We start from the raw sequence: 23,742 nt of genomic DNA on the forward strand, positions 1-23,742 counted from the left end.
CAACCACTATGACAAGTCGTGTCCCGACTGCCGGGCCTTGACGTGGAAGGCTAGGCGGGAGCGGTCCCGTAAGCGCCTCGAGATCCGGCAGTCGGCCCCACGACGTTCGAGGTTCCGGTCCAGGAGGAGGTCGAGGGACCGGTCGCGGGGCCACAGTCATCACAGCTCGGCGAGTCAACACCACTCGTCGGGCTCCAAGTCCTCAGGTAAGTCGAGGCACAAGAAGTCGAAGAAGCAACATCACTCTTCTGACGCTCGTGCGACGTGGCCGGGGGGTCGGTTGACACTGCCCACGGGGCTCCGCCGGATCTGCAAGCGCCGCGTCCAGCTCCACACCAGCCGGTCCCTGGGCTGAACGCGACGCCGGAGGAGATCAGCGCCTTCCTCATGGCCATGAGGTCGCGCTTCCCTCCGTCGGTCCCACCGAGGTGCCTTCAGTCCCCGCGGATCCGTCTGGGAGCCCAAGCGGGCCGTCAGGTGCTTCGGCCCCGGCGCCGTCGGGTGCTTCGGCTCCGGCGCCGTAGGGTTCCTCAGGATCCAGGCCTGGATCTGTGACGACGCCTGTCAACCTTACGACCCCTCCGCCGACGTCCTCACCAAGGGTGTTGCCCCCGGCGCTGTCCTCGTGCGTCGTCGGACCGGTGCCGCCTGGTGCAGTTTTTGACGCCGATCGGTGAGCCCTTAACCGACGACCCGGCTCCATAATTTCTTCCTGACCTTCAGGAGATGGATGACTAGAGGGATTGGGAGTGGTCTGAGGACCGTCTGGTACTGCAGTGCCAGTTGAGCCAGGACTGGGCAGACGAACTGGGGGAGGCCAGTGGTCTGGACACTTCGCCCGACACTGGTTTTGTCTCCCTTCCTACCGGTGCTACGGAGGAGGGGGCTGCTTACAGCGTGGTGTTGACTAGGGCAGCCAAGGCCTTGGCTCTTGAGCTCCCAGTCGCGGCCGTGAGGACTAACCTCCTCACTGAGATGCTAAAACCTCAGGCAAGCTCCTCGGAGCCTCTCCTGCCGTTCAACGAAGCCCTCACTGATGTTCTGTTGGACACCTGGTCCAAGCCCTCTACAGGTCTCCCTGTAGATCAGAACGTGGCTCCACGCCACCGCCCGGCTCCGGGCGACCCCAGTTTCCTGACTGTTCACCGCACCCCTGAGAGCCTGGTGACCAGGCCTCAACTTCCCAGACTGCATTCCCGACCGCCCCTACGGATCAGGAATCCAAAAGGTACGACCAGTTCAGTAAGAAGCTGTTCTCCTCACTGAGTTTGGGGTTGCGGTCTGTCAACACCGCCTGCCTTTTGTGCCGTTACTCCCACTCTTTGTGGGATACGGTTGCGGAGGTGCTGCCGCAGTGCCCAGCGGTGGCCCAGGCAAAGCTTACCCAAGCCCTTGCGGAGGGAAGGGATGCAGCATGATATTCTATTCGGTGTGGACTGGATACCACGGACTCACCAGGCAGGGCGATTGCAATAATGGTGGCGGTTAGCCGCCACGCCTGGCTGAGGTCCGCCAACTTTTCGAGCGATGTCCAAGCCTCTCTTATGGACATGCCCTTTGATGGCCGTCGCCTCTTTGGCGACAAGGCGAACAGCGCGCTGGAGCGTTTCAAGGACTCCAGGGCTAAGGCCAAGTCCTTGGGCCTCGGCCAACGGCAGCAGACTTCCGCCTTTCGTCCCTTTCGTGGCCAAGGAAGGGGCGCCTCCACACGTCCAGTTAGCCACAGGCCGCAGAACCAACCTCAACGCGATCGGGGACGTTGTAACTGCCGTGGCAGTGCCGGGGGACACCGGCAAGGTCAGTTCACACCCGCCCCCTCAGCATCTGCCTCAAAATCCTCCTAGTCCGCGTTTTCAGGCCCATTCGACGCCAGTGGGGGGGCAGGGTTCGCCATCACTGGCGCTCCATCACATCGGACAGGTGGGTGCTGCAAATCGTCCGAAGGGGCTACTCCCTCCCCTTCGATGCACCCCTCCAGCCATGCCACAGCAGTACCACCACATGTCGGGGGATCACTTGCAACTTCTGCAGGAGGAAGTTACGGCCCTCTTGGCCAAGGGGACCGTCAAGCGCGTTCCTGGGCCAGAAGTAGGACGTGGTTGCTATTCCCACTACTTTCTGGTACCCAAGAAGGGCAAAGGGGGCCTACGCCCTATCTTGGATCTAAGGAGCGTCAACAGCTTCCTCCGGAAGGAGAAGTTGAAGATGCTGACTTTGGCTCAGGTCCTAGCTGCCCTGGACCCAGAAGACTGGATGGTAGCGTTGGACTTGCAGGACGCTTATTTCCACATCCCCGTCCTGCCGGCCCACCGGCGTTACCTGCGGTTAACTGTAGGCCGCAAGCACTTTCAGTTTACCGTGCTCCCCTTCGGCCTTACCAGTACCCCACGGGTGTTCACGAAAGTGATGGCGGTGGTCGCAGCTCATCTGCGCAGATATGGGGTTTCAGTCTTCCCCTATCTCGATGACTGGTTGTTGAAGGCGGGCTCGCCCCAAACAGTCGTCTCCCACCTCCAGACTACGGCCGACCTCCTGCACTCGCTGGGGTTCTCCATCAACGTGCTGAAGTCACACCTGTGCCCCTCGCATAGGCTCCTTTTCATCGGAGCGGTTCTGGACTCAGTGCAGTTTCGGGTTTATCCCCCCAACAGTGGGTCTTTCCGCCTTTATCCCGAGTCTCGGTCAGGTTGACGCTGCGGCTCCTAGGGCTGATGGCCTCCTGCATCCTTCTGGTGCATCACGCCCGGTGGCGGATGCGGGCTCTGCAGTGGGACCTGAATTTTAGTGGGCACAGCATCAGGGCAACCTGTCCGACTGCGTCCGGATCCCGGAGGGTACTGCGAGCCAGTTGCAGTGGTGGCTCACGAGCCGTGATTGGGTAAGCGGCAGATCTCTCCCTTCCCCAACCGGAGCACGTAGTAGTGACAGATGCGTCCCTCCTGGGATGGGGAGGCCACATGGTAGAGCGGGAGATCAGAGGCCTCTGGTCTCCGGCAGAGTCCTGGCTTCACATCAACCTTCTGGAGCTGCGGGCTACGTTGCACTGAAAGCATTCCTTCCCTCTGTCCGGGGAAGTGTAGTGCAGGTGTTCACGGACAACACCACTGCCATGTGGTACTGCAACAAACAGGACGGGGTGGGGTCGTGGTCCCTTTGTCAGGAGGCTCTGCGCCTCTGGACATGGCTGGAACACCAGGGCGTCACCCTGGTGGTTCAACACCTGGCAGGTTCCCCGAACGCCAGGGCGGACTAACTCAGCCGCCGGTGCATGATGGATCACGAATGGCGTCTGAACTTGGACGTGGCGCAAGGTCTTTCAGCAGTGGGGAGAGCCTTGGTTAGATCTATTCGCCACCGGAGAGAACGCGCAATGTCATCAGTTCTGCGTGTTGGAATTTCCAAGGCGGCACTCGCTCGGCGACGCTTTTCGTCGCGAGTGGAGCTGCGGTCTGTTTTACGCCTTTCCGCCTATACCACTTCTGCCCAGAGTGCTGAAGAAGATCAGGCGAGACCGGGCCCAAGTCATCCTTGTGGCTCCGGACTGGGCCCGAAGATACTGGTATCCCAAGCTACTCAGCATGTCGGTCGATCCCCCGATTTGTCTGCCTCTTCAGGAGGACCTTCTGTTGCAGCACCAGGGGACGGTCCTCCACCTGAACCTGTCCAGCCTCCACCTCCATGCGTGGAGATTGAGCGGCGGCAGTTGAAGCCATTTGGCGTGCCTCCTGACATCTGTGATGTGATTCTGGCAGGCAGGCGTCGCTCCACAAAATCGGTATAAGCCTGCAGGTGGAACACATTTGTGGCATGGTGCACAGCAAAGGCTGTGGATCCTCTCTCTGCCCCCCTTTCAGAGGTTCTCCTCTTCCTTCTTTCTCTTGCCCAGCAGGGTTCTGCTCTGGGCACTCTTAAGGGCTACCTCTCTCCCATTCTGCCTTCTTGAGGCTTCCTGATCAGCCTTCTCTTTTCAAGTCCCCTGTTGTAAATAGATTCTTGAAGGGCATCATGCACATGTTTCCTCCTGTTCCTTTAGTGATGCCTCAGTGGGACTTGAACCTTGTTCTAACCTATCTGATGTGCGCTCCTTTCGAGCCAATTCACAATTGTCCTCTTCGTCTTCTGACTCTCAAGACTGCATTCCTGGTTGCCATCACCTCTGCCAGGAGAGTGAGTGAGCTCCAGGCTCTATCTTCTAAGCCTCCTTTCCTTTCTGTCCATCCGGACAAGGTTGTTTTAAGAACGCGTCCTTCTTTCCTGCCCAAGGTGGTTACGGCCTTTCACATTGGGCAGTCCATCACCTTGCCCACCTTCTTTCTGCCTTCGCATCCCTCGAAAGACGAAGAGAGGCTCCACCGTCTGGACCCAAAACGTGCGCTCTCCTTCTACCTTGATCGCACTTGCCAGTTCCGGGTGGATAACCAGCTCTTTGTTGGTTACGTGGGCGCAAAGAAGGGACGGGCTGTGCACAAACGGACCATCTCTCGCTGGGTCGTGTTGTGCATCAAGGTCTGTTACTCCTTGGCTAAAAAGGAGCCCCCTGTTGGGCTGAGGGCCCATTCCACTCGGGCCACGGCGGCTACTACTGCCCTGGGTCGGCGAGTCCCCTTGCAGGACATCTGTCAGGCAGCCACATGGGCCTTGCTGCACACGTTTGCTAGACACTACTGCCTGGACAGCGAAGTCCGGAGAGATGGCTTTTTCGGCCGTTCCGTTCTCCAGGACTTTCTGGTGTGATCTTGGTCAGCAGACCCACCATCGGGGCTGGTATTGCTGGGGTATCTATTCTGAGGTAAGGAATCTAACACTAACCTGTTTCTTTCAGATGCACAAGTTACTTACCTTCGGTAACGATATATCTGTAAGAAACAGTAGTTAGTGTTAGATTCCTTACTGCCCCACCCATCCTCCCTGTTCTACGGACCGATACCTAGGGTTAAGGTATTTCCCTTTGAGGGCCCTGGTTTTATGGCACCAGTGTCGGTCTCTGGCATGGCTCTGCATTCCTGGCGCGGAAAGCGATGTACAAGAACTGACGTCAGCACGCGAGGGTGGCATCTAAGTACTCCGACGTCATCCCGGCGACCACGACGACGGACGGGGAGCCGCAGACGACGCCTACCAACGCGCAGGGGTACTGCTACGCAAAACTTTCCGGATCCAGTCTGACGCCTGGGGATATTCTGGAGTAAGGAATCTTAACACTAACTACGGTTTCTTACAGATATATCGTTACCGAATGTAAGTAACTTGTGCATTACAACTCTTCAACACTTTTTAAAAATTCCTGACATTCCTGGGATATTTTTTTAATTTCCCCACAATATTCCTGGAAGGAGGTTTGCACATCCATGGCGGTTATCTTTGAATGCATTTTTAGTATTTTAATAAATCCAGCCCAACTATGGAAACACATACATTCGCAGTTTCTCTGACTGACAAGTTCACCACCGGAGACAACTTCTACACCTGCCTGATCAACATAGCAGACTGGATGAGATCTAACTGCCTTAAACTTAACTCAGACAAGACGGAAGTGCTGATCTGTGTTTTAGGTTAAACCTTAGGTTAAACCTTAAACCGTCATTCATGTGAACGATAGTGTGTGAAACTTTAACATCCACTGACATTCTGCAGTGTTTTCACATCACATTAAACATCTAGCAATTAAACAAAGACGTTCTTATGTACCAATTACTTTTGTATTTCTTACATTTAGAAGTTATATACTGGACATCTTTGGATCTAGCAATCTTCATCTATTATGAATGATTACAAATTCTAGGACCACGAGGATGCCCATCTTGCCACATGCTTTAGCAGTAGCTTAGTATTTTGCAAACTTCTCATCAAATAACACTACACACTTTTGTTTTGCAAGGAACTGAGATGTCCTCGTTTTTAAATAGTCATGAGAACATGAGTCAGGGAGAGATGTGTACTATCACCCAATGCTTGCCGTCATTGTCATCTTGTCATATGACCTTATTATGTACATTCTTACAATTTACGTCTCATCCTCACTCTTCTCGCACACATCCCTCCTCATCCCTCACTACTGAGCTACGAGTCCTCCATACTCACACCTTATCGTTCATCCAGCACTGTTCAATCATCATTCCTCAGTATTCCTTTCTGTTAGAAATAGGATTTCTGGTTGGCTAGGGCATGCACATAAGCCAGGCAAAAACCACCACTCTAGTCAGGGCAATTAAGTTACCCACCGAGGATAACCCCTGCTCACCCCCTTGGTAGCTTGGCATGAGCAGTCGGGCTTATCCCAGAGGCAATGTGTAAAGCGTTTGCGCAACACACTAGCTACACTACAAAAGAAACTCCACACAAGGTTATAGAAAAAATAGCCTTTGTATTATCCAAAACACATTAGAATCATAATCACACTTATACACTGTGCCAACTGGCACTAGGCAGTATTCTCAGGGAATTATATACACAGGACAAGTGTCAGGCCACTATCAAAACCTTTAGTAAGCACTAGTAGCACATATGAAACACAACCAGTGACTACTGGTAAAATAATATACTTGGCATCATATATAGAAACATAAATCACATTCTGCATGAACATGAGAAGCATAAACACCCTAGGCATGAATCGGATTTGGCAACCATCATCATGAACACATTATGCATACATTAGGCAGTGCACCACAATAACACTAATTAGGTGCATACATCTCCTTAGCGGCCTTGCGCCCTGTCTATACCATAAGGCTGACCCCATGCCAACTGGCCGACTGTGGGGCTCAAATGCCCTTTGTCCAAAATGTCAGGGCTTGTAACTGGGTCCTTTCACTGACCCTTTTGCTTCCAATGCAGCCAAAATCAAGGTGCGTGGGGTGCTTCTCGCCCCTTCCTTCCTATGAAAACAAAATGCCCCCAACGTTTCAGCTGCTCGCGCTCTCGCGGTGCAGCTGGAGAAATCACTCTGAGCACCGCAGTGCCTCCTGAGCCCCACTCTGGGACTCTGAGAACCAAAGTGCCCCCTTTTCGGGGCTCTTCTGTGTCACTTTGAGGCATCGACCGGCCTGATTCCAGCCCCACTCACCGGGGCTTCTAGGCTGAGCCCAGAAATCGGCACCACCAAGGTGCTCTGAGAGCCCCCCCCTAACCGGGGCTCCTCTGGTGCAAAGATCAGCAGGCACCGTCAAGGCTCCGCTACAAGCTCCCACTAACCGTTCCTTGGGGGTTGGGCGTGCTGCACGTCGCGGATGGCGCCGGCTCCTGTCTTGTGGTCTGAAGCACGAGCCTGCCTCACCCACCTGCAACCAGGTCCTGCCTGGCTTCTGACTGCTTCCGTTCGCGGAGGGGTAAATGCGGGGGAGGCTCTCGCCAGGATGCAGACCTAGTGGCGTCTCTGCCACCGCTAGGCAACGCCGGACTTCCGGCGGCCTCTCCTGCTGATGGGAGGCCGCAAGGGCGGAAAAGCAAGCGAGGCTCCGCCTCTCCTGCCAGCCGGTCACACCCTCAGTAAGGCTTTACTCCTGCCTGGCTTCCGGTTTCGCCGCTTGTAGCGGCTCTTCAGCTTTTCAAGTGCGGGATAGGCTCCTGCTGTTAAATATGAATGCGGGGTGGGCTCCCGCTTTATCTTCAGGGAATCACCACAATGTGGGGTAGGCTCCCGCTTTACCAGGCATCAATGCGGGGTAATCCCCACGTCGGGATTCCCTCGGAATCTGTTGCAGCTCCGCGCTGCAAAGCCCCAGCACTCTTCCCGTCCTGGGAGAGCAATATAGCGCCATGAAGGCACTCAGGCCAAAGTTCCAGGGGCACAAGGCTGGGCCGAGGCAGGCCAGCTCACAGGGCCCTCCAGCAGGGACGCAGTCCCTTGTGGCGGTTCCTCCTGGGGCCCAGCTGCAGCCAGTCCCCCCCCCCAACAGCAAAAGGAAGCACAAAAAGCACAACCTTTTCATGGGGTCACAGCCCTAATGTTTATAGTACCCTTTCCTTTGCCTGCCCTTGGGCCAGGGCTTAGGGGAACCAGCCTGAATTGGTTCTGGTTTTTTTTTTGGAGCACTGTGTTTACAGGGCTCCTCTTCCCCTTCGTCAGGTGGGGGCTCGGTCATCAGACCACCACAGGGGGGCAGAGCCAGCCTTCACCTAGGCAGGCACAGACCTATTCAGGGGACTACTCCTCCCACTACTCCAAATGCAGATCCCCCATTCAGCCTAGCGCTGACTCGCCCTGTCCTCCCTGGAGCCACACACACCTCACCAGCCCCTGTCCCTCCAAAGCCACACATGCAATCCACATCAGGCAGGCAGACACGTAGCACTCAGAAATGCCAACTTCTAGAAGTGGCATTTCTAAAATAGTGATAATAAATCTGCGCTCACCATTGCGCAGCATTTATTATTACTATTCCAACCATACCAAACTTCACCATGCTGCTCCTCTCATATCGGGAATTACCACTGAAACATTTATCAGGGAATCCTCAATGCATTCCTGCGAGAGGGCAGCCTCACAGCAGTGAGAAACCAAATTGGCGGTTTGTCACTACCAGGACATGTCACACACTTAAGGTACATGTCCTACCTTTTACCTTCAAGGCACCCTACCCGTAGGGCTAGCTAGGGCCTACCTTAGGGGAGACTGACATGCCGTAAAAGGGGGGTCACAGATGTGGCACACACTTTAGGTGCCATGTCACAGCGGCAGTAATACTGCACCCACAGGTCCTGCAATGGCAGAGGCTTGAGACAGGTTTGAAGGGCTACTTTGGTGGGTGGGGCAATCAGCGCTGCAAGACCACCAGTAGCATTTAATTTACCAGCCCTGGGTATCTGAGATACCACTTTACAGGGGACTGACAGGTAAATTAAATATGCCAAACATGTGTAAACCAATCTTACCATGTTTACCACAGAGAGCACACACACTTTACACTGGACAGCAGTGCTAAAGTGCCCAGAGTCCTAGAACCACCAACACCATGTCCGAAAAAAGGCTAGGAGGGAAGTCAAAAGTTCAAGGATGACCCTACAAAAAGGGCCAAGTCCAACACTTTCTCATCTATTTTTTACTCAAGCTTCATTCCTCACCCTTCATTCCTCATTGCTTGTTCCTCACACCTTAGCCCTGATCCCTCGTCCACTACTCAGTTGTTCTCTAATTCACCAACCTTTCTCTTTATCCCTCACTTGTTCTCTGCAGCCTCACTCCTCACACTTTCATTATCACTTCTGTCTAATGCCTCATGATTCAGGTGTCACTCCTTCCTCATCACTACTCACTCTTCACCCCTCGCTTTTTATCCCTCACTCTCCACTCTTCATCCATCAAGCCTCATTCCTCCTCATCAGTCTCTGTGTTCACCTCTCCTCCCTTCAAGAGTGGTGATTGAACTGACCAAATTATTATAGCCTTAAATGTATGTTACTGTTAGAAACCGGGTCTCCAGGAGACAGAGGTATGCACCATGTCCCCAGCAGGGACCACAATCCTAGTCCGGGTAAGTCTAAACACAATACTAACTTATCCTGTACTGACTCCCCCCAGTAGTTTGGCTCTGAGCTGGCAGCCTGAACGTAGAAAGCAATATGTAAAGTATTTGAGCAATATCTCATACAACAACATAGTAAATACAGCACAAAACGAGACTCCACACCATCCACGTTAGAAAAATAATGATTTTTTATCTGTGCAGGGTCCAACCAAAATGACAGAAATCCAATCAGGATATCACGAGTTATGCTAATGTAATAGCAAGGGTCAAAATTCAGTACCAGGCACCAGTGAGGCTCTTACAGACATTACTGTAAGCCTTTAAACATCGCAGAAAAATAGAACAAATGTGCTTCAGGAGTTGGCACTTCCCTTCATTTCAGTACCTTCGGGGCGTCTGGAAAGGCGGCCTGGCCTGCTCAGAACTGTGCTGGGAGGAGATGAAGCACCCCGCTCACTTCTCAGACTTGCCAGCAGCAACACAACGAAAAGCATTCCAGAAGAGTACTTTGGGTAGCACCGCAGTCCTTCTGACAGCGTTTCAGTCCAAGGTCCAAAAGTTTCTGATTTGATGGGTTCAGAGACCCAGTACTAATACCCAAATGTGCCTTTGAGGTGGGGGAAACTTCAAAGAGTGGTTTTGAAGTGCACCAGTATCCCTTTTAACCCAGCCCTGGCTCCAGACTACCTGTGGGGGATCAGGCCACTACCCTTTGAAGTGTAAGTGTGAGCCCCTTCCTCCCATCCGCCCAGTAAGACCCATCAGAATGCAGATTGGTTCTCAATCACACCCAGCTCTTCCTGTGTTTGTAATTGTCTAGAAAGAATGCACAAAGAGGAACTGTCACCTAGCCCAGACTTGTATTAGAGACAAGGCTGTAAGGCACACAGACCCGTAAGAGAGAGGAAATGTCCAATTTGTAAAATTGGCCTTTCTTTACCAGTTAAGAGGATTTATCATTACTATTCCAAAGATATAAAACATGAAAAAGCTAATCCTTTCTGATCAGGAATTACAGCTTAAAGGTATTTTAAGGAATTCCCAATGCTAGCCTATGAGATGAGTAGGCCTCATAAGAGTGAAAAAACTATTTAGTTGTTTGTCACTACCAGGACAGGTAAAACCTGAAAATGCATGCCCTACCTTTTATTTACATAGCACCCTGCCCTTTGGGTTGCCAAGGGCCTTCCTTAGGGGTGACTTTTATGTAATAAAAGGAGAGTTTAAGGCTTGACAATTAGCTTTAAATGCCAAGTCGAAGTGGCAGAAACCCAACGATGGTTAAGGAGCTACTTATATGGGTGGCACAATCATCAGTGCTGCAGGCCCTCTAGTAGCATTTAATTTACAGGCGCTGGGCACATGTAGTGCACCTTACTAGAGATTTATAAGGACATTAAATATGCCAATTGGATATAAGCCAATGTTAACATGATAAGGGGAGAAAGCACAAGCACTTTAGCACTGGTTAGCAGTGGTAAAATGTGCAGAGTCCTAAAGCCAACAAATATGAGTACAGAAAAAGGTAGAGGAAAGCAAGAAGTTTGGGGTAACTCCTAAAAGAGGGTCATTTTCCTACAGTTACCTTGTCTATTTTAGGACATCCTTATTCCTTTCACCATCTCTCCATCCTTCTCTCCTCTAGAGGGAGAAAGTGTAGATTGTTTTATTTGTACCAAACTAGACAAGAGTTTACTGTTGGAAATTATGTCCCTTAACACAGAAGCAAATATATAGTTTGAAAAAACATTTATTTGGGATTAGTTATTTAAACACATTGTAGGAAAGTTACCCTTTTTGACGTTGTCACCCCCCCCCCTTTTTTGCCTGGTCTCTGATGTGATTTTGACAGGAAGTGCACTGGTTTCCTGCTAACAAGTTCCCCAGTGCCATACTTTTTCCCAAAACTGCATTTATTTACCCCAATTGGCAAAACCTTTAGCACCCTCTGTAAGTCCTTAGTAAATGGTACCCCTGGAACCTAGGGCCTGAGGTACTAAAGGAGGGCCCTAAGGGCAGCAGCATGAATTATGCCACCATAAGGCACCCCTCACCAAGCACATGCAAGGCTGCCATTGGAGGCTGCATGTCTTGGTGCAGATAAAACGTGAAAGCACAGCATGTCACACACCCCTGTGTGCCATATCGCCTAACACTACATGTGATAGTTGTAAGTCACCCCTACAGCAGACCTGACGTCCCTAAGGCAGGGTGCTGAATATTACATGTGAGGGCATACCTGCATGTGCAGATGTGCTCCTGTGCTGGTCAGTCCTATTACTGCCAGTACAGGCGACCAGGGAAACCATTTTAAAACGTGCTGGATAGTGGTGAAAACGAGTTCCCAAGCTACATGATGGCTTCATTGAAGATAGGGATGTTTGGTATCAAATATCTCGTATTGATAAACCCACACTTTTTCCAGTGTTGGATTTATCAATACATGCATCTAGAGGGCACCCTAGAGGTGCCCCTGAAAACCTACCAGCCTCTGGTGTGCTCCCTGACTGGTTTCTGCCAGCCTGCCACCTGAGACACTGTTCTGATATGTTAAGCTGAGAGCCTTTGATCTCAAGAGACCCCGAAAAAAAGCGTACCCGGGAAGACGGTGTAACACCCCCTCCCACAGGATGACCTGTTCATTAGCCTTCCTAGGCTAGCAAGCTTCATAGAGCTGCCGCCTTTCAAATGCAAATCTGGCTCCCCCTCACAAGAGAGGAAGCTGACTTTGGCACCTGGACCAGCGGGAAGATTAACTAGTCGGGTAGACGTGCCACTCCCAGGGTGATAACAGACCTTAGGTGGGCTAAACTGAGATGGACATGAGTTTTCAGAAGTAGAACTCATTGTGATGGCATACTTATGAATTCTGGGACAGGGTTATAACCACTTCTAACAGGAAGTAGTCATATGGGCGTGTAGTGAACCCAAGGGTCAGTAGCCCATTGGCTACTAACCTATACTTGTCTTACACCCTAAATTGAGTATTGCGTGGAGTTCCTGGCACCAGAAGAGGAGATCTTGATTACCTGATAAAAGAAGACTGATAAGAGTCGCACAGCAAGAACATAAGACCCCGCTACTGACTTGGTGCCAACATTGCAGACCTGTCTGCTGATTTTACCTATTGCCCCAAAAGTTAACTTGTCCTGGAGCTGTTGAGTCCCCAAACCCATGGGGGACCAGCCAGCCTTCTCCCAGGAACTGTCCCCTACATCCTGCAGACAGCAGAATAAAGACCAAGAAGACTCCGGCCCGCCAAAACCTGCTGCTAAGCCCCACTGCACCCCAGCCTGTGTCATAGTGGGCCAACTGTGTCAGCGTGGTACTCAAGGTACAGAGTCCACTGTGAAGTGTCTCCCCTTGAACTCCCAGACGTTGCCTGCAGCCTCTGTTGGCAGGCCCCCTCAAACGTGAGTGTTATCGGACAGAGAAACACGAAGCCCCATCCCAAGGGGCAGAGCACCAACTGTGTCCCCATGTCCCTCAACATCACAAGACCCGAAACCACTCTGTTTTACCAGACTGGTCTCACAGTGCCCTCCTGCAGCCTGTTTGTACCATGGCCATTCTCAATTAGATAACATTAGGCACACAACACTGTTGTGCACCTAGTCACCTGGCCGTCCTAGTGCCGCTGGTGGTCTTCTGCTGGTACTGACTTGGACCTTGCCCACCACTCGCCTTATATCCTGGAGAAGGGTACCATAAGTTCCTGACAAGAACCGATAAACCGCATATGCTTTTCCTCCCATAGGTTAACATTGTAGAACTCCGAAATTGCACTGTTGACTTTTCAAACTGAAAATATTCCTATTTAAAAACCTACTTAGCTGAATGGTTTTCTTCTGATGCCTGAACATATATTACGATACTTGCTATTTTTATAAATTGGTGTGTATCTCCTTTTTGAGCCAGGTGTCATTTATTGACCATTGTGTGTATTTTGAGATGTCTTGCACACCTCTGTGTTAGTGCCTAAGGCTGCTTGACCACACTACCACTTAACAGGGCACCTTGAGGTTGCCATAACCAGCCCCTGTCCACTCATAAGGGAACCCCTGAACTCTCTATAAGATATCTCATTTGTTTTATCATATAAAGAACCAGCTTCCTACACACATGTAGATAGAAAGTAGGTACACATTATTTTTCATAGACTGTGCAATCCACAGGAGAGAACCAAATGACTGAAAGCCATATGCAGGCGCACAGTATGTGGGCATTACATATTTGCATATTTTGATTCCTTAGCACTATGTCATTTCATTTCCTATTCACATGCACATATACTTATCTTTCTTTGCTGTGTTTCAGCCCACTTTTGCAGTTCTGTTAATGTAAGAAAATATTCAGAACACTGTTTTCACCAATATTATGACCGAAAATTCAAGGGGAGTCGTAATGATTCATTGATATTCAGAATCCGGGAAACATTTCCTATTTGGAAACCGAGAAAATGGGTGGGTGGAGTTGTGCGACAAACAGGGTTCACTTCTATTGAAGTTGAATTATTGAGATAGTTTATTGATGTGCCTTTAATCATTTATTACCCCGCAACAAATTATACCATCTTTCTAATAGCATTTCATGAATCAGTTGAACCCACCATATAGCATAAAACACCTTTTCACTTTGGTGTGCATGTAAATAATTTCCAGCACTGAATGATTTTGTTTTTCGACCACAACTAAAAACATAAGTACTTTCTCTCATCACCAGACCCTATAGGAGAGGGAAGCTGGATGAGAAATGGGAAGCGGGAGCGAGGATTGCGGATTCAAATATAGAGTGAGGAATAAGAACTGACGAGTGAGGGAAGAGAATGATCTACAACAGATAGCGTGCGTTCTAGTAGACTATCATCATTTACCCATAGCACTCATTGCTCTTGAGGAGGGCGGGACGAAGAGGGAGGGATGTGAAATAACGGGGAATGAGGTATGCAGAGTAAAACATGACCAATGGGGTAAAGGAAAGGAGGGGGACCAATGAAGGGGTGTGGAGTAACCTAGGATATGATCTGAAGAACAAGAAGGGAGGGATGAGGTTAAGGATGCTGAACAAGGATTAAGGAATGAGGAGATAATTTATGATCAATGAATGCCAATTAGAGAGGGATAAGCAAGGAGTTGTGGGGAATGAAGAATGAGGGGAGTTAAGGAATGAGCAAAGCGAAAGCTGGAAATGTCCTAAGTGGATGCTGTACTATAAAGAAAACTCATCCAATTCCTCTCTGTAGCAGCCTTTTATGTTTTAAAGAATGTCTTTTTTTGTAAGTCTTATTGCAGCCTTTGAAAGGTGTTGTCTAATTCGATTTAAGTCCCATATATTTGCTTCAGTGCCTGTGGGCCCCTGTACCCACACCTTAAAATTCTCACGAATCCTGCTGCAATTTTCAGGTCTGTCACCTTTTTGTGTTTTTTAGCCATGTTAAATTATAATTTCTTAAACTCCAGTATCCAGTGCCATTTTGATTCTCCTCTTTTGGATCTCCCCTCTTTTACATGTCAATAGATGTTTTTGCCTTAAATGTGAATCTTGCCTTTGCTTAATGTACTTGTAAGTTGCCTGAAGTAGGCAGTTTTACACTCCTAATGAATTATGATTGTAGTAGATGCAAATGCATTTTAATAAAAACACATGTCTCATTTGCAGCGGGTCTAGGAAGGACAGGTACCTTGATAGCATGCTATATGATGAAGCACTACAGATTTACTCACGCCGAAGCTATTGCTTGGATTCGAATATGTCGTCCAGGTTCCATCATAGGACCGCAGCAACATTTTCTAGAAGAGTAAGTATAGAAGAGCAAAAATGGTGTCAAGCGCTTCTAGTCGTTGGCTGTCCCCTTAATGTTATCCGTAGCATGAATTGTATGAATTACAAACCTTTCTGCCAACCCTGAAGCACATGTGCACCAAATCCAGTATGTAGGATGTGGAGAACAGAGGCCACGGTCCTGAATGACGTCTATGCCTGAGTTCCCACACTTCCTGACCAGGGGAACCTTAGAGTGTAAACCAATGTTTCCTATGGGGTTCGTGACCCACCTTCGGTAGTTTGCCCCGAGTAGCACTGCAGAAGATAAGTGATAATATATGACCAAGATATGCGATGTAGCAACACAATATTGCACGCCAAGCGAATTTAAAAAGATAAATATGCAAGGTCTGAATGCCACAAAAATAGAATAGGATAAATGGTTCAGTATCAACCATTACAAAATTCACATAAGCATTTGTGGAAGTCAACCACTTAATGCTGGTCATTCTTTATGGTGGAAAATGCTTCAAAAAGAGTTCACTTTTGGGACTTTAGTCAGCCCTGGTGACAGTGTGAGTCTGACCAGCAAGTACATGGAATTAGATTGAAGTTGAGTCTTTGGATAATACAGGATTTTTCTTTGGACTTGCCACGGCTAAAAATGAGGCTTTTGTAGTGCTTATCTACTCTTCTGTCTGAGCTATTTTTTTTAATGCTGCAGGTTTTGCTGGTCAAGGCCAGTTAAACATATCTTCAATAGGATTGCCGCAGATTATAGCACAGGTTTTCAAGTCACTTGTGTCCTCTAGGAAGGAAGGCTTAAGGCTCCTCCTCCAGCCAGGCAAACAAATTCTTCCTACTGACTATAGAGCCAGCCTCTGAGCATTGGTTCAGCTTTCAGGTACTTTTGGAGTTGAAAGGCAGGATACAGATCAAAATCCAGCCTACATAATCTGATTCTGCTTTCCGTGGGAGACATCTCCGAATACTGTCCACAGCTGTGCTAGTTGGAAGAGGTTTCATGCAGAGGTTCAGGTAAAGGTGCAGACTTCACATTTATTTTATTATTGATTTTAGTTTGAGAAGAGTAGATTTGAACCGAAGTTCAATGGATCTACTTTTTTAGGTATAGTCTAGGTACGATTGCTTTCAGGATATGCGTGTTAATGTTAATTTGGAATTTATAGAGCGCAAACTGTCGCTCCGAAAGGAGCATCCTGGCGCTGTGTAAATCTCTACACACTTTCCACCCATCTTTTTAATTGGCTTGTGTCCCTGTCCTTTGTAAATGGTGGCTTTTCATTGGTAAATAGGCTCAGTAGTCCCTCCTTAGTACCGCCTGGTCTTCGTTTAACTCCTTAGGTTTTAATTACAGCCTCAGAGCACTATTTTCTTAAAGCGCTAAAGGCAGGACACACGCTTGGTCCGAAGTAAGGCTGGCAGTGGTTACTTTACTCACTAGCACATCTCACATTTATATGAGACCTTCTATACATTTCCTTTCATCAGCTCCACACAGGGTACAACCTAATCCAAAATTAATATAGTAATACTTTTGTCATATTTCAAAGCTACTAATTGTATATATGGACATAGCTATTTGAATGTACTTGTGGTACTTTCTTGCATGCAGTGCATTATGGGAAGGGTGGTTTTACCATCATCTGCAGTGTGCAGTACCATATGTGGCCAAAAGAGGTCCGATGGCACATCTTTTGGCCACATATGGTACTGCACCCTGCAACATGGCTCGGTAAAAAAACATTGGCATTTATAATGCCAATAACTCCAACTTTGCAGGGTGCAGTACAATATGTGGCCCACAAAATTCATATTCCATTGCAGGAGTGGCCCTGTAGTCATACTGTCAACTTATAGTATACTTTGTATGAAAATGATGACCATTGCCAGAGGCAGCCTAGACACTGGTCTATATGTTGGACTTGGTTCATTTTAACATAGATGCTCAGAGATTGCTATTTTAAAAATAAGTGCTCAATGAACTGTAATAGAGGTGAAGTGTCAAGGTTATATATGCCCATATATGTGGCGACTGTCTTGGGAAACTGGATTTCTTATGGTATGCGCGATGGACAGCAATTTTTTTCTAAGTATTTTAGCTTACAGACAGGATTCGGATTTGGTTAGTCCTGTGCCTTATGCCAATTTTTCTTTTTTTCGTTCCCTTTTTTGATGCACCATAGCTAGTATATTTGATCTTCAGCACCCAGATTTAGGCATGGATATCCAGGTCGTTCTGAAGAAGGCAAAAATAATGTGCATAAAATAATCGTATCTTAATACCCAGAATGAGGGATTTTTTTTTGAGTGGTGGATGGGTTGGTGGTGGACCAACCTGAGCTCAACGGTAATTTATTCTAGAATAAAGACAGTGGCCTGCAACAAATTCTTGTAGTTGCACCCTACTTATTATAACACACAAGTAGATTTCTGGATTGTTTGTTGAATATCTCTTTACTAACTTCTTGTATACTGGTTGGTGTGTCCTCAAGGAATGCAATACAGGCACAACTGTACTAATGGCCAGAACTGTTAATTTCTGTAACACTTTGCCAAAGCCAACTGTTTTGTTTGCAAACATGGCATCTACATTGAAAAGGTTTTTCAGCATAAGACTTAATGGTATACACTTGTAGAATTCTAGCTGAAGAGGACTTTCCACTGAAACAATCTGTAGAAATAAAACAGGCAGGCATGCAAAATATCCAATCCAACAAGAAAAAAATGGAACAAAGGTAGACTGTACAGGCTGGCACAGGAACCAGTGTGTCAACCCCTATAGTGATTAAGCTAATAACTTAGTAGACACTCTGTCATGAGTGGAGTTCTACAGCACTTCCACCTAGTTCATCCTTCATGAGTTAAAAATAAGGGTTTAGCCCTGCTCTGAACCATTGGAAGGATCATTAAGACTCGATAATGCAGATGTTACAAATAGCTATTCTGGTGGCCTGGGAATAGCATGGAAAGCAAGCGTTGCCATTGTCATAAATTCATTTGTCTTAATGAATCACAAACATGCATATTGGGGCACAAATCAGTAATCAAATATTTGTTAGGCACGCGTTGGAATGTGCATGTAAACCTTAGTTTTCGAATGGCAGGTAATGACATTTACATTCCAAGATAGCAGTACAGAGTCCAAGATGAAATCACTGGAGCATGACGTGTGACCTCGTTGTTACGTTACTGTAGTACAATGTTGGTAGTATTTATATTCATTCTCGAGTTTGTCAGAATGAGGGAAATGTACAGTAGACATCTCACTTCTTGAGTAGTACTGTATGTAATTGCCATGGAAAAACAAAGAAACAATTGGTAGAGTGTCTCAATTAATCTCTGCCACTGGTACTCACTCGAGCTGCATTCCAATCCATCATTTGTTTGCCCAGTATGCCACTTCAGAACAAGAACCTCCACATACTAATAAAACGTAGTGTTGTCCCAATTTGAACAGTCTTCCATGAACTACACGAGCATGTACCATCTAGGCGTTGAATACCAGCAACTCCGGCTGGTTTTGGCCTACTTGGGCCTCCTCAGTGGGGTGCAGTTCAAGTCCTGTGATAAAATGAGTATTGGAGCCCAAGTAGCGGCATACCCACGACGCGTATAACGTCCCACATCGGAATAAACAAATATCTTATGGATAGAATACTTGATTTAATCCCAGCCACTGGAGGTTACTTGTGCCACTTTCCAGGCCATCATTTGTTTGGGCAGATGTCAGTCTCTCACGACTGACATCTGCCACAAGAAAATCAAACTTGGTTCAGCTTTAATACAAACAGTCCTGTCTTAACCAAAAGGGCATGATCCTAACTGGGGAGCAACACAGAGTATTGGGAGATGACGAAAGCTTTGTAGCTGGCAGCACGGTGGGATACTTAGACACATTTCTTTGCCTGGTAATGAAGCGCTACAAGTGCCAACACTCCCAGCTAGAGACACAGAGTGATTCAAAATGTCACATGTAGTGGCGCCTCCTGGAAGTTAATAGATTGAGTGTTGATGAGAGAGCAGGGAGAGCACCGGGAGGCAGTCTGAGAACTAGAAGTGGTTGAGGGGTTGGGTACATAGTGGCTGCGTTTTAGGCTGAAGGATGTGGTGTACAGACTTGTTTAAGGTGGAGGTGAAACAACCTTGGATGCGGACAGACTGTTGCTGCAGTGGGAATGTAGTGAGGGTGTGAGAGACGTGGTTAGTGGGCAAACGCAGAGTAGAGAAAGGAAAAAGTAAATTGAAAAGGCTAAGAGCCAGGGGTACATTCACAAATTCCCAATTAGTGGAACACATGCCCTCAAGGTTTGCTCACAGCAAGAGAGAGACCCACTCCCAATCATAAGGAACCAGGCCTATAAGGAAGAGGGATACAAAAGGGGATGATGGACGGAGCGTTTGAGCAAATCAAACACTCACCCCCAGTCAACTGATCTGAGTTTAATCCATCACCATTCTTTAGCCCACTCAGCCACCCCAGTTCAGACATGGCCATATGCAAATCAGTCTGACCCTGTGTCTCATGGGAACAGTCCAGCCCGAACTGCCAAGTCATGTCTTCCCTGGACCGGAAACAATGGTGGTGCCGAAAATGCATCCTGGTGTGACCATTGGATCACACTGGGGGGGTTCACAGTGGGGGCTGGCATGGGGTCTCATCACTAAATGAGCTGTAAATCAGTGCAGCAGCAGGCCCACCAAAGGAAGCCGTTTTCGCTGCTGATTGATTGCTCCTACAGTGAAACACTTCTCCTACAGTGTGGCCCCAGATACAGAGGGGAAAGGGGAGGAGGTTCCTCAATCTGCATTACACAGGGCTGGACTATTACGCAATACTTTTTACATTCAGACCATCACTGCCCTCCTGGGCCGCATTTTCAAAATAAAGAAGTAGGGGAACGGACTGAGTTAAATTAAAAAAGTAGGGGCACGCCGTGCCCTTCCGATCCCGCCTACTTCTATCACTGAAGAGGACCACACATTTTCACTATATAAGTAAGACCATTCCCACTGTTTACCCTAGATAGACACACTGTCTCTGCCTTTCAATATTAGGCACAGTGAAAGAATTAATCAGTGGTATCGAAGGTTCCTGTTAGTAAATGAGTTAGGCCCACACCAAGTAAAGGAGCTTTCTCGCAGGCGAGCGAGACTGACTTCCTCTGGATGCTTCTTTCCGTTTCAGAGACTTGCATAGGGAGGCCGATTGAGTGATTATAGGACGAGAGCATGGGTTGTAAGGTCAGGGGTTGAACTAGCTGGGCAGAAGAGTAAAGGAACATGGGTTTATAAAGGCACGGGTAGAGCAGGCTGAGAGCTGGACTGGTAGGTGTCATGGATTGAGAGCGCCAATGAGCGAGGGAGACTGGGAAGGGAGAGCAGCAGAAGCATAGGGTATGAGGCAGGCTGAGAGCTGAACAGGAAAATGGTCTTACTGAGAGCCGGGGCAGGAAAGGAAGCAGATTGAGAGCTGTGTGGAAGGTGGCCGTACACACGGTTCCAGGAAGTGAGACTTGCTCCCAGTGAGTGAGTGACTCGCTTCCATTTAATAGCCCAAGAGGTTATTTGATGTATTTGTATCAAACAATGGCTAAAAACGGTAACTTGGAGTACTGAAGTGTCCGTGATAGCAAGGTAGTAGCTAGAAAATAAAAACACCCCACTTGAACCATATCCCTAACCATACCGCTAATCACACTTGGGTGCAAAGTGAGCAAACCTGACCCTGGTTAGAGGAATGCCTTTCACCCCTTTCATCATCTTTCCTTTCTTCCTTCCATCTATCCATCCTTTCACCCTTGCTTATATTCACCAATTCATCTGTCCATTTCCATCCTTTCACTCAACCACCCATCAATATATCCATGCATCTGCCGACCCATCCTTTCACCTGTTTATCTTTTCATACTTCCATCCATTCCGTTTTTCATTTGTTTCACCCTTCCTTGCTGCCTGGAGAAGTTAGGCCAGGGGCTGAGTGCTACCATTGTTAAGGGTCCGTAAGAGAGTACATGGTTTGCTGAAAACATTAGGTTCCATGTGCTTATGTTTATGGATCTTCCCGGGTCTTTGTCTCTCAATTTCATTGGTTCTTCAATCCTCTGGTTTGATTTCTCAAATTGTTCCCCCCAATGGTGTATACTTTGAATGCCTTTTTAATGTTAATGCTTTGCAATGTGGCACCAACACTCAAATTCCTATAGCACCTTTAACTGTATGTATATTTTCATTAAAGAAGCGGCAATAACATTCTTCCCTTTGATCTGCAATAAACGCTCAATCATTTCTCATTGTGATGTAACAGAAAGCAAGCAGGCCTCTGGATCCAGGGGGATATCTTCAGATCGAAGCAGAAACCAAGAAGACTGGAGGATGGCGGCATGACCAGGATCCTTACTGGGTTTGAGGACATCTCTATTAGTGGCAATTATAACAGAATACCGAGCTTGGATAGAGGTGGAGAAGTAAGATTTGTTTATATCCTTTCTACTAAAACCACATTGGCCGTTTCAGATGTTCACATTGATCAGTTCATCATTGATCATTCCACACTATCTTTGTTCTTGTTAAAAAACGCTGTTCTCATATACCCCTTTGTGATAGGAATTATTTTTCAAAATATTAGTGCTTTCATTAATTGTGCATTATAGAAGTCCTGGTGTCCATACAACATATTGTATTAACTGTCAATGTTGTAAACTAGATGGGTATCTTGATTGGTCAGATGGTGAAACAAACTCATCAATGTAGATCCATTTAATAAGAAAGTCATTATTCACTCAAGAAATATCCCGCATGAATTCACGTTGTCACCATTATGAAAAACATCCCTTGTCCACGTCTTTTTATATTTTGTGTCTTCCATGACATTCCGCTGTCTATTCTGAATAAATAATGTATCTAAACTTTCATTTTTCTGAAGTGTATACTTTTTCTTCTTTATTTAAGTGGCCTAAAACCTATTTCATTGCCGAATTTTCTCAGAATATTTACCAAAGCGATAAAACAACCAAGAACTCAACCATATCAGTGCTTAATTTGAGCCTGTGGTTTCCGGTGCTCGGCACCAGCACTTAATTGTCAATACCGGCACTTACAATCAACTAATGCCTGCCACCAATCTCATCCTTTTTGCTTTGGAGGCCTCACATAGTCTGAACTGTCGCACTTGTAGCAGTGCAATATTAGTAGTTGTGCAGGTACTGTCATTTGGCACTGCTGGACGGGCAATGGGTAGTGCAAGCTGCAGTGGCCTCCTTGCAAGGGCCCTGGCACTTACTATTTTTTGTTTACAAATTAAGCATTGAGTCACGCACTTACACATACAAGCAATCACATCCAGATCAGGCTCAAGCAAGGGGCACTGCACTACGACAAGTTATTTTCCTTACAGTTCCTTTGCACAAATGCCTTATTTCTTACATGCTGTTATTGTTTGTGTACTACTTAGTGCATCTTTATTTTGTCTTGTTCGAAAACGGGCCAGAGAAGTTGGTCTGCCTTTTGAACTGCCATTTAAAAATTAACATATGTTTATGACCATTTAGTTTTGGGATTTAGAATGCACTTAACAAAAGTAACTTTTGTAATCATGAAAAACACTGTAGTTTGATGAATCTTTATAGTCTACAGATTCAGATTGTTAGAGGCAAGTCTGCATTGGGGTACTTTGGGTCCCTGGGAATGTGCTTCTCCAAAGTTGCAAGCACTTTCCCTGTCTGAAGGTGCTTCCTGTGAGAAAGACAGTTTCATTTTTTCAGTGGTGTGTGTTATTGGTATGTAATTTCCCAATCTAGGTTTTATCCTCGTTGTCAAACTAGGAGTTTAAATTGTGTTATCAAGAATTGGGAGTAAGAACAATTTGGGATGTCAGAATTATGACTTTGCAATGATTTTTTATTGAGAATAAACCGCAGAAGGCTGAATTGTGTAAAATCAATCTTAGATCATGTTGCATGATGAGTATGATGGAAAGAGGATATTCCCACCCTCGAGAGGACCACTATTTATTAAATTTTATTAGAGAAATCGTAACGTCCTGTTCCATACACCTTTGACAGTGCAGTGATAGGTCAAAAAATACTTGGCTTATTACAGATTAGTCTGAAGTACTAAAGCCTTCGATAGAACGCCTGTATAGGAGTGAATGACAGTAGTGAGACAACATCCACATGCAGTTACATCATTAACCCTTTAATTGCTGGGCTCCATAACATTTTGTTCCACATTATGTATCCACGCCAAATTTGCATCCCTTTTTTTCCCAACATACTTATGATTCTAAAGATACCCAGGGTTTGTGGATACCCCTGGAGGGGACCGAGAAAATAGGCAAAATATAGCCACGTTTCCATTTTTGGGGGGGAAAATAGGAAAAAGTGGTCCGGATTAGTGTCTGGTTTTCCCCTAAAAATGGCATATGCGAACAGTTTCATGTGATAGTTACTATCTTCCCAACTTTCAGAAACATGCAGAGCTGAATTTAAAA

General features: G+C 47.3%; 1 protein-coding gene across 4 annotated transcripts in view; it reads left to right on the plus strand.

Moving 5' to 3' along the window:
- Window positions 1–23,742, plus strand: part of CDC14A (cell division cycle 14A) — a 436,445-nt gene that overhangs the window by 310,484 nt on the left and 102,219 nt on the right. For all 4 annotated transcript variants that reach the window (XM_078644521.1, XM_078644501.1, XM_078644511.1 and 1 more), the window contains 2 exons: window positions 15,126–15,264; window positions 21,559–21,718. In XM_078644521.1, coding sequence (XP_078500647.1) covers window positions 15,126–15,264; window positions 21,559–21,718 — 299 coding nt within the window. The remainder of the gene's footprint in view (window positions 1–15,125; window positions 15,265–21,558; window positions 21,719–23,742) is intronic.

This window comes from Lissotriton helveticus, chromosome 1_1 (assembly GCF_964261635.1).
Source record: "Lissotriton helveticus chromosome 1_1, aLisHel1.1, whole genome shotgun sequence".
Classification (NCBI taxonomy): Eukaryota; Metazoa; Chordata; class Amphibia; order Caudata; family Salamandridae; genus Lissotriton; species Lissotriton helveticus.